The sequence below is a fragment of the Propithecus coquereli genome, unplaced genomic scaffold (genome assembly GCF_000956105.1).
Source record: "Propithecus coquereli isolate 6110/MARCELLA unplaced genomic scaffold, Pcoq_1.0 Scaffold205, whole genome shotgun sequence".
NCBI classification, from domain to species: Eukaryota; Metazoa; Chordata; class Mammalia; order Primates; family Indriidae; genus Propithecus; species Propithecus coquereli.
Genome location: NW_012145523.1, coordinates 1,550,686 through 1,563,796, shown reverse-complemented (window position 1 = coordinate 1,563,796; position 13,111 = coordinate 1,550,686). Strand labels below are relative to the sequence as shown.

General features: G+C 48.8%; 1 protein-coding gene across 1 annotated transcript in view; it reads right to left on the bottom strand.

The window, feature by feature from the left end:
- SUSD4 (sushi domain containing 4) overlaps positions 1 to 13,111 on the bottom strand; it is a 118,450-nt gene that overhangs the window by 53,350 nt on the left and 51,989 nt on the right. Inside the window, exon 3 of the mRNA XM_012644078.1 lies at positions 9,529 to 9,741. Coding sequence (XP_012499532.1) covers positions 9,529 to 9,741 — 213 coding nt within the window. The remainder of the gene's footprint in view (positions 1 to 9,528; positions 9,742 to 13,111) is intronic.

Sequence of the window (13,111 nt, the reverse complement as noted above, 5' to 3'; positions counted from 1 at the left end):
ATAAAGCTTTGACTACATTAAAATTAAGATTGTCTGCTCATCAAAAGACACTGACGTTGAGAGTAAAAACATGAGCCGCAGAACAGGAGATACTGGCAGCACCTATGGCCAATAAAGGATTTGTGACCTGTATATATAAAAACTCCTAAAAGTCAATAAGAAAAAGACAGCTAATAGATACATGGGCGAGTGAATTAAGCAGGCACTTCACAAGGGAGAATAACGAGCTGGCCGAAAAACACACAAAAATGTGCTCGGCCTCATTATTCACCAGGGCAATGTACATGAAAACCAGGAGGCACCACTACATACCCAAAATACTGACAGTACCAAGTGTTGGCAAGGAGCCTATCCTGCCGGCGGGACTGTGAATCGGCACAACCGCTTTGGAAAAGTGGTGTATGAACGAGGAACACACACCCTATGCCTCCGCACCTCCACTTTCTGGGGAATGGCCGCAGAAGTGTGAGTGTATATATTCACCAAGAGGTGGGCTCAAACATGTTCGTAACAGCACTATTTGTAATGGATGCCAAAGGGAGAAAACCCAAATTTCCATTAACATCAGAATGTTCAAGTTGTGGTGTGTTCATGTAATAGAACACTACGCATCAATGAAAATGATCAAACTACAGCTATCAGCAATAACATGCATGGATTTCATAAACATAAACTAAAAGAAGTCAGACATAAAAATAATCCATATTCTATAATTCCATGTACGTAGGCTCAAAAATAAAGCAAAAAGCAAGTGAAACTTGAAAGAGTATCGTGTTAGGAACACAAGCTTCTGGGCTGAGTGATTACTGTAGGAAATGATCACTGTGACTCAGGAAAGAGGTCACCTCTGGGAGGGAGGGCGGAGGCAGTGATCCAGAGGGGGCTTCCGGGTGCCAGCAACATCCTATTTCTTCACCTGCATAGTAGTGACATTGGTGTTGCTTTGTGGTAGTTCATTGGACAGCTCAGTTTGTGTCCTTTTCTATGTAAGTGTTTCATTTCGTGAATTTTTAAAAGATTAAAAGAACAACAAAATTACTCCAGAAAGAACAAGAACATTCCCTGCAAATATAGCCATCTTTCCCAACTTAACTGGAGCCTCAGAGAGTGCACTTAATAGGATTTTGGAGAATGAATGACTGAATATATTGGGGTGGCAATGAAATTCACAAAATCATGAAACCTTAATTATTTGCCAGAAAATTTTCAGAAGGCAATTTGACCTCTTAATGTGGATTGTGTAGGTTGTTGGAGAAACTAGGTTTGCTTCACAGTTTTGCCCTAGAAGGCAGATCTACCTGATTTCTTGCTTTTCTCTTGATGAACACAATCTTAATTATTTTATTTTTAAAGACACTTTGAGGTCCCTTTCCACCTTCTGGGAAGTAGCCCTCACTCACGTCCAATAAGGAAGTGATGGAAAGCATGTGGTGGCCAGAGGTGAACTCACAGGAAAAATAAAGAAAGGCATTTCAAATGCCCCGGTGACTTATAGAAGGTCTACACCACATTTCAGTGCTGCGCTTAGGGCAGCCCGTGGTGAGTATCTCAGTGAGTCCTCTGAGGTCTGTCACATGAGAGTCTCCCGGAGGCACCTGCTAAATTCAGATTCCTTGTACATGAAAACCTCTTAGTAAGGGGCCTGGAAATGTCCTTTTTTTTTTTTTTGAGACAGAGTCTCCCTCTGCTTCCCGGGCTAGAGTGCCCTGGCATCAGCCTAGCTCACAGCAACCTCAAACTCCTGGGCTCAAGCAATCCTCCTGCCTCAGCCTCCTGAGTAGCTGGGACTATAGGCATGCGCCACCATGCCTGGCTAATTTTTCTATTTTTTTTTGCAGAGATGGGGTCTCGCTCTTGCTCAGGGTAGCTTCAAACTCCTGACCTCAAGCGATCCTCCCACCTTGGCATCCCAAAGTGCTGGGATTACAGGTGTGAGCCACTGCAACCAGCCTTGAAATGTGCATTTTTAACGTGCCCCCTTGGGCAATGACCATGAAGTCAACCGTTAAGAACCACTGCCGGATGGGCCACACAAGGCCAGTCTAGGTGACTGCATAGACTGAAGACGCCATCAAGTGCAAAGCCTGACTCAGAATTTAACAAGCCCTGGCCCATCCCTGAGCAGCCGTGTGGGACAAATGTATAAAGAGCAGGACCCAGCCCGAGCAGGGTCGGGCGGCTCTGCGTGCTGCGGCCTCGCCCGTTTGCAGAGCCAACATGGGGCTCCGAGGAGACCTGACCAGAAATGGGACCCACAGGATGCTGACTGGAGGGCCACAGTCAGCCCCAAACTGCTGCAGACTGACACGAGAGAAGACGAATGTCATCTGCCATGGGCTTGGAAGGACCCCCTGGGGGTCGGCCTGCATTTTTCATAAGCAGCCAAACTACTTCTGGGGAGTCTCAGTGGTGAGCTTGTGAAAACCTGCTTTCTGGGGAATGTCCACTGTCAGCTTGGTGTTCAAGGTTGCTAACAGTCATTTTGTGACCTTCATACCAGATACCTGCAAGTGTGCCGATGTCGTTGTTGTTCTCCATTTGCCTGATAATTCTGTGACTTAAGCACCTCCCTACCTCTGTGGCCCCTGCAGAGAAAGGGTAAGGTCTCGGTGCTCGGGTGACACGGCAGGCTACGGAGGCAGCCAGTTCAGGAGCAGCAGCTGCTGTAATTTGGACGTTCCCTCCGCCCTTACGGGGACTGGGCGGTGCAGGCGTGCGAACCCTTGTCTGTGGCAGTCCAGCTGTCACCTTGCAACGATGATAACTGATCATTTCCGTCACTTTTCTTTGTTGGATCTGCCCCAGCCTGACCTGATCTTATTTCCTCTGGATTTTTTTCCTCCTTTTCAAGTCATGATCACATTTACACTAAAGAAATCTTTTTAAAACAAAATTAACCTCACACCGAAGCCACAAGGGAGTATGGGAAAGCAGTGACTTCTGTTTAAAGCAGCATAAATAAGAAATGACAGTGGTCCTGGGGACAGGCAGACACACCCCTCTGCTCCTTCCCTTCTTAGAAGATGGAAAATGAAGAAAGAATATCTTAGGGGAGAACATGCAAACACCCGCCCTGACGGGCACAGGCTGCGGTCTCTGAGAACCCACACCTAAGGCGCAAGAAAGAAATTGTAGACGACAGAGAGTGTGTGTAAGAACAGAATCCTAAATAAAACATTTTTAAAGCATCAATCTGTTTTGGTGAAGCCTCAGGAGCTGCGAGACAACTCACCTTAATGTATGAGCAAGTGTAGAAAAGGATTCTGATACCCTGCTTTCGACAACGCCTGCAGCCCACAGCCCCAATGAGAATAAAGGAGCTATCTGCCAACCGTACTGCCCACTTTAGCTTATGAGTCGAGGTGAATCTTTTAATTAAAAATTTATCATGTAATAATAATAATACTTAAACTCACATTGCAACTTTTCCCCAGGAAGCTCGAAGAAACTCCTTAACATCAAATTATTCATCTTTTATAGCAAACCTGGTCAGGCCTATGGCAGCCAAAATATTTTGGCAAGTACTTAAAAATAATGCTTGGTGAATGAAGATTCTTTCCTTTCTGCACTCTGCAAGGAACCGGAACAAAGAAGGGTTAAGCGTGGAGACACAGCAAGCAGGAGCCGTGGCAGGAACCACGCTCCTCCTGTGCCCTCTGCCATCTGTAGGCACAGCCAGGTAACGAGTGAGAGTGAGACAGACAGGGCAGGTGGGAGGGATCCCTGCTTGCACATTGAAATTACTCTGGGAGCTTTTAGAAATTCCCGTGTCCAGCCTCACACTGCCCAGAACAACTAAAATGAAGTCTCTTGGAGTGGGTCTTGCACACTTTCAGTTTCAAAAGTTCCCCAGGTGATTCTGATATGCAGCCCGGGTTACACACCACCAGTGGAGAGAAAGAGCACTGGACCAGGACTCAAGACGCTGGTCCCATTCCCGGCTTACTTGCTGTGTGACCTGTGTAAGCCACTCACACTCTTACAGGCCTCAGTTTCTTCATCTGTAGAAAGGATGACACTGATATTCTCTGATTCTAAGAATTAATGCTCTCCAAGGATCTCTGCTGAATCACTAGAGAGAATCGTGTTGTCTTCCCTCTTACAAGGCAGTATCAGACCATACCCCTGAATAAGTGGGCCTCAAATTTTTTTATAAGAATCAGCTGGGAGATTTTTTAATAAAATGCAGATTCCTTGGCCCTACCCTAACATTCTAATGCAGGAGGCCTGAATATGTATTTTTCCAAGTTCTGTTACAGGTAGTCCTTGGCACACACTGTAAGAACCAGTGCCCTGCATGAACAGATTGCTACCACGTGCATTCATAGCAAGATGCCTCCCTAACAGGTGTGGGCCAGGGCGGGCAGGGTGAAGAATGCCAAGGGAGGCTCTGCCTTTAGTGACGGGGGTAGGTTCTGGATTGATACCTGGGGATGTTCCTCTCTCTCATTCCACTTCTGCCTCCCTAAATCCCTGTCGATCTTTGTTAGCATCCCCCAAGTGCACTACCATAGCAGGAACTCAATTTACACTGCCCTGTGGAGAACTCAGCCTCGACTGTACTGACAACATTAACAGTGGCCAAAGCAATTTTAAAGTGTGTACTAAGCCAATCAGAAATGCGGCAGGAAAGAATGCCCACGTGCTTTCCTTGTGGGTGAATGATTACAAACGGCTGCGGCAACGGCACTTGGAACGACAATGTCAGCGAAAGCAGTAAAAGAAAAAGGCCAGGGGGAAGAAATCATCAACTCCTGCAGGAGCTCCGTGTGCATACCCACGGGAAAGACCCACCTCGGGAATGCAAATCTAACCAGACCCCTGTGTAAAGGCTGTGGGAGCAGCAGGTGAAGACAGAGGTCTATGGGCTCCACCAGACCCATGGCCAAACCACTGAAGAAGGCAGGCAAGGAAAAGGGAGCTGCCGCAGGGCTCCCTTTTGTACCTGGTGGATGGGACATGCCGGCAATAAGTAGTAACATCCAGCGGGTGCCTGGAGCTGGCTGCTACGTGCAGAACGGCTACTGCGTGTCATTCATGCCTACATCTCCCTCCTAGACCAAGGGACCTCTCCTTAGGGAGGGCTGAAAGGTTGGATGAGGTTGTTCTTTGGGTCGTGAGGCGAATCCCACAGAAACAAACCATGTTCCCCTCACGCCACGGCCACAGGTTCCGCCCCGAAGGCTTGCTCTTCACATGATGCCGCAGGTCGTCCCCGGGGTTTCAAGCCAGAGCCTGTGGCCACCCTGGGGGGCATCTGTTCTCACAGCGAGGGGCACCGTCGCAAGGATGGGCTCGACTGACAGAGGCAGCGCTTCTGGGGGTTACGCTAAATTCCTCCTGTCTCCTACTTGTCCCCTCTGCCCCTCTCTGGCTAAAGGATTGACTGGCCAACTACGGAGGATGAATTTCCTGCTCAGTCAGTTCATTTTAAAACAAGCACCACTCTGCAGGGGCACATGTAATGTGGGGATTTAGAAGAGCCCCACAGTGGTTTAAAGGTGTTCTGGGAATCTGTTCTGGAAGGCTCTCACCTAAACAAGCTGTCTGCTAGACCTGGGGGACTCCAGCTCCGTGAAAATATTTTATTTGCTTAATATGGATTTATCTGAAATTGACTTGAAACCAAATGACCAACGCAACCAGTGACAGTTGGCAGAGCACCCAAGGTAGATGGTTAGGGAAAAAGAGAAAGGTTCTCCCTCCACCCACAGAGAAGAGCTCTGTGAAGAAGTCCTCAAACATAAATATCCCATTTTATAAGAATTTAAGACTGTAGCATCTCTCGCGTAGTCTCTCCAAAAGCACATACCCCAGAAAAGGAAGCTCAAAGAAGCAAAGAGTCGTCTTTCTGCACAGGGGCATGTTGCCTATACCCAAAGGCGCTCAAGGGACACCCTAAATCCACCCAGATGCTGAAGTTCCTGCTAGAGGGATGTGGTTTTAAAATGCCACGAACACCCTTCCCAGGAATGAGACTCCTAAGGGAGAAGGAATTAGGGTGCCGTACAACATCGTCTCGTAGCCTAAGTAAGACTCGACCTACCCAGGAACTGCAATCAGTTGTTTAGTTCTCTATTTAAAAAGCAAAACCAAAAACTTCTCTCTCGCCAGTGCAGCTGGCGCCATACAGGCTGAGATGCACTCGCAGCCCAGCTGCACCAAGGGTGGTTAAGTGAGGAAATATTTTCATTGCTATTGACAAGCAACAGGTCTTGGCAAGACATAGGCTGATTCTTCTCCCTTCTCTCATAGAATATTTGTTCATAATATAAATGGGTAGTGAATTGCTTTTAGTCTCTTTGGAACATTTACTTTTTAAATACACTAATTCTTCCCGGTCTGAACACCACAGAGCTGGAGGAGCAGCATCGGGCCCTGTCCTCGAAGGACACAGGTGTCGAATGAGTGTCTGTAAAGTGAGTTCAGGTGAAGTCAATCTAACCTCACCTCTACTTTTTCTGTAGGAAAGGGGTCTATTTACTCAGGTGTCCCCAAGTCTACCTAGTTGAGTGGTCTCAAAAAGGAAGTGGCCCAGACAATGGCCTGTGGTCACTGTGTATATAGGTCAGCAGCCCTGTGCCCCAGGGCACATTTTCAGTCCTTGGCCAATTCCTGGGTCTCCTCTCTACTGTATTTGTCACCTCCCCTGTTCCCTGGCCCACAGACATTTCACCCACGCTTAGGGTCGCGCGGGCTCCGGTTCTGTAGAGGCAGCTTGGGTGGAGAAGCACAGACACCTCAGGTCAGAGACTCGGCGCCATAAAACGAATTCATTCCTTACAGCACCGCCTCTGTGAGCCCAAACCGCTACCACTCGAGTCGACTTGGAAAAGGCAATTCAGATCGGAATAAGGGCTGTGTGAGAGGGGAAGGTGGCCGTACACGTGGCAGAATGAGGTAGAAATAGAGGGACCTGCGAGCGCCGAGAGAACAGTCACCCAACACTGCTCGGTTCTGTAGACACGCGACTACCATAAAGCACTTTAACACGGATGAACTTACTTTTCTGAAAGCTGCAGCTCCGACAGGACTGGCCAGTAGAGTGAAAGACTGGACGAGTCCAGGTCACAGTGACAAGCCCCAGGGCTACGACAGGACTGTCCCTAACTCATCATGTAACTCTGGGAAGGTTCTTAACTTCTTTGAGACTCCGTTTCTCTATTGGTCAAACGAGAACGAAGTCAGAATGAGGGCTTGGATTGTGTAATTTCTGTGAGTCCCTCCAGCCCTGAACCTGGATGATGTCCATGGTGGCACCAGCGTGCTCTTGCAGAACTGGCTGGAGTGGGGCTTTTGCAAAGGAAATAAACGCTGGCTCAGGGTTAGTTGCGGCTCTGCTGCTTACCCATCAGCTGTGTGACCTTGACGAAGCCCGTGAACCTCTCTGAGCCTCAGTTTCCTAATCAGGAAGTGAGAACAGTAAGACTCATCTTGTAGGGCAGCTGTGCGTGCTAAATGAGAGAGTGAATCCAAAAGCACTTTTAAACTTTAATGACCTATAAAAATGTGATAAATTATTATTGTTATTACTATTATTACCATACAAACATTCATTAGCCTCCTAAGAATTACCTGGTAAGGGAAACAAGTGAATTCAGCAGCCCTCACTATTTGCCCAGGGAGGAAGGGCCGTTTGCAAAACAGGAAAAAGAAAGTTTAGCTTCTTCTCTGCTATGCGACACCCACAGTACAGACTTCTAGGTTCCCCCTCCACCCTCCTATATATAAATCACATAGAATAAAAAGGCCTAGGATGTTAACAATGATGATTTTCTCCACCATCGGGGCAACAAAAGCAATCTTTTTATACAGGTCTTCCAAAAATCAACAAAATTACCATTAATTCCAAAAATAAATGCACCATTGTACTTAGAGAGGTAACACCTGTTCTTCTAAACTTTCCAAAATGATGATTAGAGCACAACATCCCAACTGGAATGCAGAGGCCTGGACCCTCCTTTGGGAACACGTGGTCTTGTTCGAGGTCGCACAATAAAGGCGCTGACCGTGCTCTGCCACCCCCGTGCACAGCGCCCCCCGCACACCTGGGGCTAAGTGTTAAGAATTACGCCCTCAAACCTGGACAACAGAAGCCTCCCACTCCAAGGTGATTTCTCACTCCCTTTCTTGGAATTACTACATAGTATGTAGTTTTGTGCAGAGTTGGAAAGAAGCTTATCCAAAAATTGATAAACTTTTTTTTTCCTAGGATGATAAAAGAAGCCTTCACCTCTGGGCAATATTCAGGACGCCTGTTTTGGTTTTCTTTGTTCTCTAATGTTCCTCCGCTTGACTGGTTTTTAAGCCCTGGGTAACACAGGCCACAGACTTTAGCAGGTAAATCCATATATATGAACTCAGTGAACTTCAAATGGAATCTTAGGGAAACCACAGCTTGTGTGGGCTGCATGCAAGAGAAAAAAATGAATTTAGTTTTAAAAACCTTAAATCTTTATTATACTAATTTTGGCTTTTTTTTAATACCTTGAAAATAAAAGCTAAGATAGCAAGTACTTTAAGGGCAAGACACCTTCTTACCCATTCTTTACAATGTCCACCGGGAAGAACATAATAGATGCTCAAAGAATGTTTGTTGGATTCAATTCTTTAAAAAGTCTCACAAAGAAAATACACATTAAATCACCATAATAGCTTACATACATTATTGTAAAAGCTCCATCCCAAAATAAAATCAATAACAGTATTAAGAGAAACTGAAACTGATTTCTAACAAACTCAATGAAATACAAGTTCTGTGCCTAATGGAAATTTGGGGCTAGATTGAATTCTTGATTCGTGCCTACTCCAACTGCAGCCTTGCTTATCCTCTAAGATACGTCATCTATAATTTGGGATTCCAATTAGTTAAACTAAACGCATTTTTTAAAACTCTAAATGTATCTACATAGAGTAAAAGCAAAAAAAGTATATAAAGTTGTTTCAATCAACAGATGTAGGGTAATTGCTGGAAGTAAATGAAGATCTTGTCACCACCAACACATTTAGGAATAATTGCTAGAAATAAATGTCTACCTTGTCAATCTGCCACTGCTTGTCACAGTTCTTTCTCTTCTTAAATGATTCACGTTTAACAGAACTGATAAGTAGTAATTGATTTAATCCTCTGGGTAACATATATCTTTTGTTACCACTAACTACGGTTTTCGCACAATATATTTACTATACTTTTTATTGAGTAACACGGAAATGAGTGCTGACTTGGCAGCCTAATAATAAACAGCCCTGATGTTACCCAAGTTGCTCTCTTGCATTGACAAAAATGGTGATAAATTGGATTGTAATTGAGATAGAGAAAAAAGACTATGACTTCTAATGCAGAGATTAATTGATCCGCTACCCCAGGCCTCATTACATGCTCCTGCTTTCCTGTGAGTGAGCGGGTTAACCCCGAACCAGAGAGAACAACCCAAGGCCTTGGGCTCTCCGTTACTCACAGCGCTGCTCCCCAGGGCCCCTGCAAGCTGAGCCACACGAGTGGCTTCCACAGAGAGGTAAGCACTTTACCTTCTTGCACACAGATGGCTTTATCACTTGGGATCCAACCTAGGGTTCCATTAAAGTACTTCATACACAGTCTCTTTGTAGAGCCCTTCAGCTTGAATCCATCTTGGCAGTGAAATCGGGTTACAGAGCTTTCATAAAAAACCCCTCCACTGGGGGTCCTGAAGCCATTCTCGGGGATGCCAGGATCCGCACACACGTGAAGGTCATCGAACCCTACATGGACAGAGAGAGGAAAAAGTGCCTCTGAATATATTCTTCTAACGCCAAGGGTTTCCCACATAAATAGCAGGTACTGTATTATGTCACACACCTCAGACCACTCCAGCCCCCCAAGGCCAAGAACATGAACACGCCAGTGCACACTTCGTCCTGCTCTTTGCCTTTGCTGAGAAAAGTGCTCATTAGAGTTTTAGCGCAATGGCCAAGCTAGCTTTCAAGGAAGTTGTAACAGGAGGGAGAAGAGGAAATGTAAACAAACCAAAGGAATATAAAATGACCAGGGCCGCAACAGAAGCACAAAATGCTGAAGAGAGTCGAGGAGGGAGAAGTGGTCAGGAAAGGTTCCAGGAGGAGATGGCATCTTAAAGGATGGGTAAAAGTTCAAGACAGACCTCTGCATGGGGGACGTACGGGTGGTTTTCTAACGGGGAGTGGCATGAGCAATGGCAGGGGCCCGGGAGCTGGCAGGGCGTGTTTAGGAGCAGCACGTGGACGGGACAGTTGTAGCCCAGGGTGTGGGGCAGACGTGTGCTGGGAATGCCTCCTTTCCCCTTCGTGTGCCCCCACCCGCTGTGTGCCAGGGGAGCACCCACTGCTCAAGGCCTAGCTCCCGTCTCTCCTCCTCCCAGCTGCCTTCCTTAACCCACTCCCCCTGCCTCACCCTCACTTTGTTCCGCTGCTATAGCGTGAGCACAGCTCTGCATTGAGTCATCTGCGGAACGGCCACCTCTCATCCCCAGCTGTGAGCCCTTCCAGGACAGGGCCTGTGGCTTTTCTGTCTTGGCATCCCCAGAATCTGCCACAGTGTCCGGCATAGGAAGTGCTCCAACATGTTTGCTGAATGAATAAATGAGGTGGGGGGACAGCAGCTCGCAGGAGACAGCCCAGAGCTCAGGCAGGAGCCCACACGAGGGGTGGGTGAGGGGCCTGCCAGGGCATGGGAGTGGTGGGCAGCAAGGAGGATGCCTGTGTCGGAAACACTTTGGATCCAGGCCCCCCTCTGTCAACTGCCTGAATGTTGGGGTGAGGGAGGGGTCTAAGAGTTCTGGGGCCCAGATAGCTGAGATGAAGGCAGACCCTTCAAACAGATGCAGCTGTCATGAGCTGGCTCGGGAAGGCCGGGGACAAGGGAGAGTCTGCTATGTGCACAGTGTTCCCAGTGTGCCCTCAAAGGGAGGGTGCAAACTCCTGGCCCGGACTCCCCGAGCCCTGCCAAAGCACTCTATTCCATTTCCGTACAGACAAAATCAACAGACACGTCCTTGCCGCATCGACACCAAGAACAAATATGCATGGCTGTATCTAGATGGGGATGTGCCCATCCCTCCACCCCCCGCGCAGCCTGCTGGTGCTGGGTCAGGCTGGACACCGTCGGGATGAGGCAGAGGAGTCTCAACCCAGACGCAGGAGGCTGCAAGTAGCCCTGGAGCTCTTGGAGGATCTACCTGGTTTCCAGGGAATGCCCAGATAGCGGACTCGTGAGATATCTGACTCTCTCCAACAAACTGGGCTTGCAAATGGCCCTCATCTGGGGGTGAATTTCCCCCACCCAAAGGTTATGTGCTCTTGGTGGACGCACCGGCTCCCTCCCCACCTGGCCGCATGACACCAGGCCCTGGAGCCACACAGCAGGGGAGGCACAGCAGGATGTCAGAAGTCGAGATGAGGAGGAATTGTGGAGTGGGGGCAAAGCCAAGAAGGAAAGAGGGGGAGGGGACAGGCAGTCCAGTGCCTGCCCCAGGGCCAGGGTTTGAGAACCAGGGAATTTCAAGGTTCCTGCAGTCCAGGTGAGAGCTTGTGAGTCAGAGATAAGGCAGAGGCGGTGGAGCGGAGAGGGCCACAAGCAACACTGAGGACACAGAGTCACAAAACCTGGCGACCGGCTGGGTGGGGTCCAGGTCAGGGAGGTTAGAAGAGAGGCGCCTGGGATGCCTTCCTGGTTCTGACGTCGATAACGGGGTGGCTGGCGGGGCTGTGCCCTCAGGTGGACAGGACAGGAAGGAGAGCAGGCCTGGGGAGACGGTGAGGAGTTCAGTGGGGCCACGGTGAGTCTGAGTTCTCAGGGACACCCAGGTGGAGACGTCTGGAGACCTCCAGCTGGCCACCCGCTGGGGAATGAACTGGAGACTCCAGGTGCCCTGTGCCGTGCATCGGTGCACAGGAGGCAGGTGAAGGCATGGCGGGGGGGGGGGTGCACCCTCCTGGGACTGGCACAGCGTGAGCGGAGGAGTCGCCGCAGACACATAACGAAGGGGCACCCAAAAAGGACACGGAGAATCAAGGGCCATCGAGGAGGAAGACCTGACTGGTGCTGCTGAAGCAAGGGAAAGAGTTTCAGGAAGGAAGGAATGGGCAGCTGCATCAGGGTCACCCACTGGCCAGCAAGCAGAGGTCCGAGAACACGGGGACCCCTGCCCAGGCAGCTGCAGGGACAGGAAAGAACTGTCCCTGGGGGAGGAGCTTGTCTGCTGAAGTCTGAAGAGGGAAGGGTGACAGTAACTGTGGACTGCTCTTTCAGGACACTTATGTGAACAGAAGAACATAGGGAGGTAGCTAACCATGGACTGGGGTCAAGGGAGGGTTTTTATTGTTGTATTAAAATTTTAAAATGAAAGAGATCTGAATGTGTCTGTAAACCGCAGGAGGAAAACATCAGAAAATGAAAGGTTGTGAATGAAGATGAGTGAGGGGTGAGTTGCCCTCACCTGGATGTGGGCAGGGAGGGGACCCAAACCCTGGGAGAGGGACTTGTCTCCCACTGCAACAGGAAGGGAAGTAGTGCCAGAACCTTTACTGGAGGAAGGAAGGTCCCTATAGCATGCTCATCCTCCAGGACACAGCTCTGACCTTCCCTTCCCCTCAGGGTCTGACTAGGAGGCCTCCCTTCTCATCTAGGTGCGCTGGGCTCCCCTCAGAGTGTTCCTCAGGCTGACCGTCATCGCTGGTCTACTTAGCTGTCTCCCCCACTGGACTGTGAACTCCAGGAGGAGAGAGCAGATCTTATTCTTCACATCCTCAGCACCTAGCATGGTGTGTGGTGCAAGGTGGCCGTTCTACAAGTGCTCTAATGAAGAATGGATGGATGGATGGATGGGCAGATGGACAGATGGATGGATGGATGGATGAACGAATGGATGAACAAATGGATGGGTGGATGGATGGGTGGGTGGATGGACGGATGGATGGATGGATGGGTGGGTGGATGGATGGATGGGTGGATGGATGGATGGGTGGATGGATGGATGGATGAATGGATGGGTGGGTGGATAGATGGGTGGGTGGATGGATGGATGGATGGATGGGTGGGTGGATGGATGGATGAACGAATAGATGGGTGGCTGGATGGGTGGATGGATGGATGGGT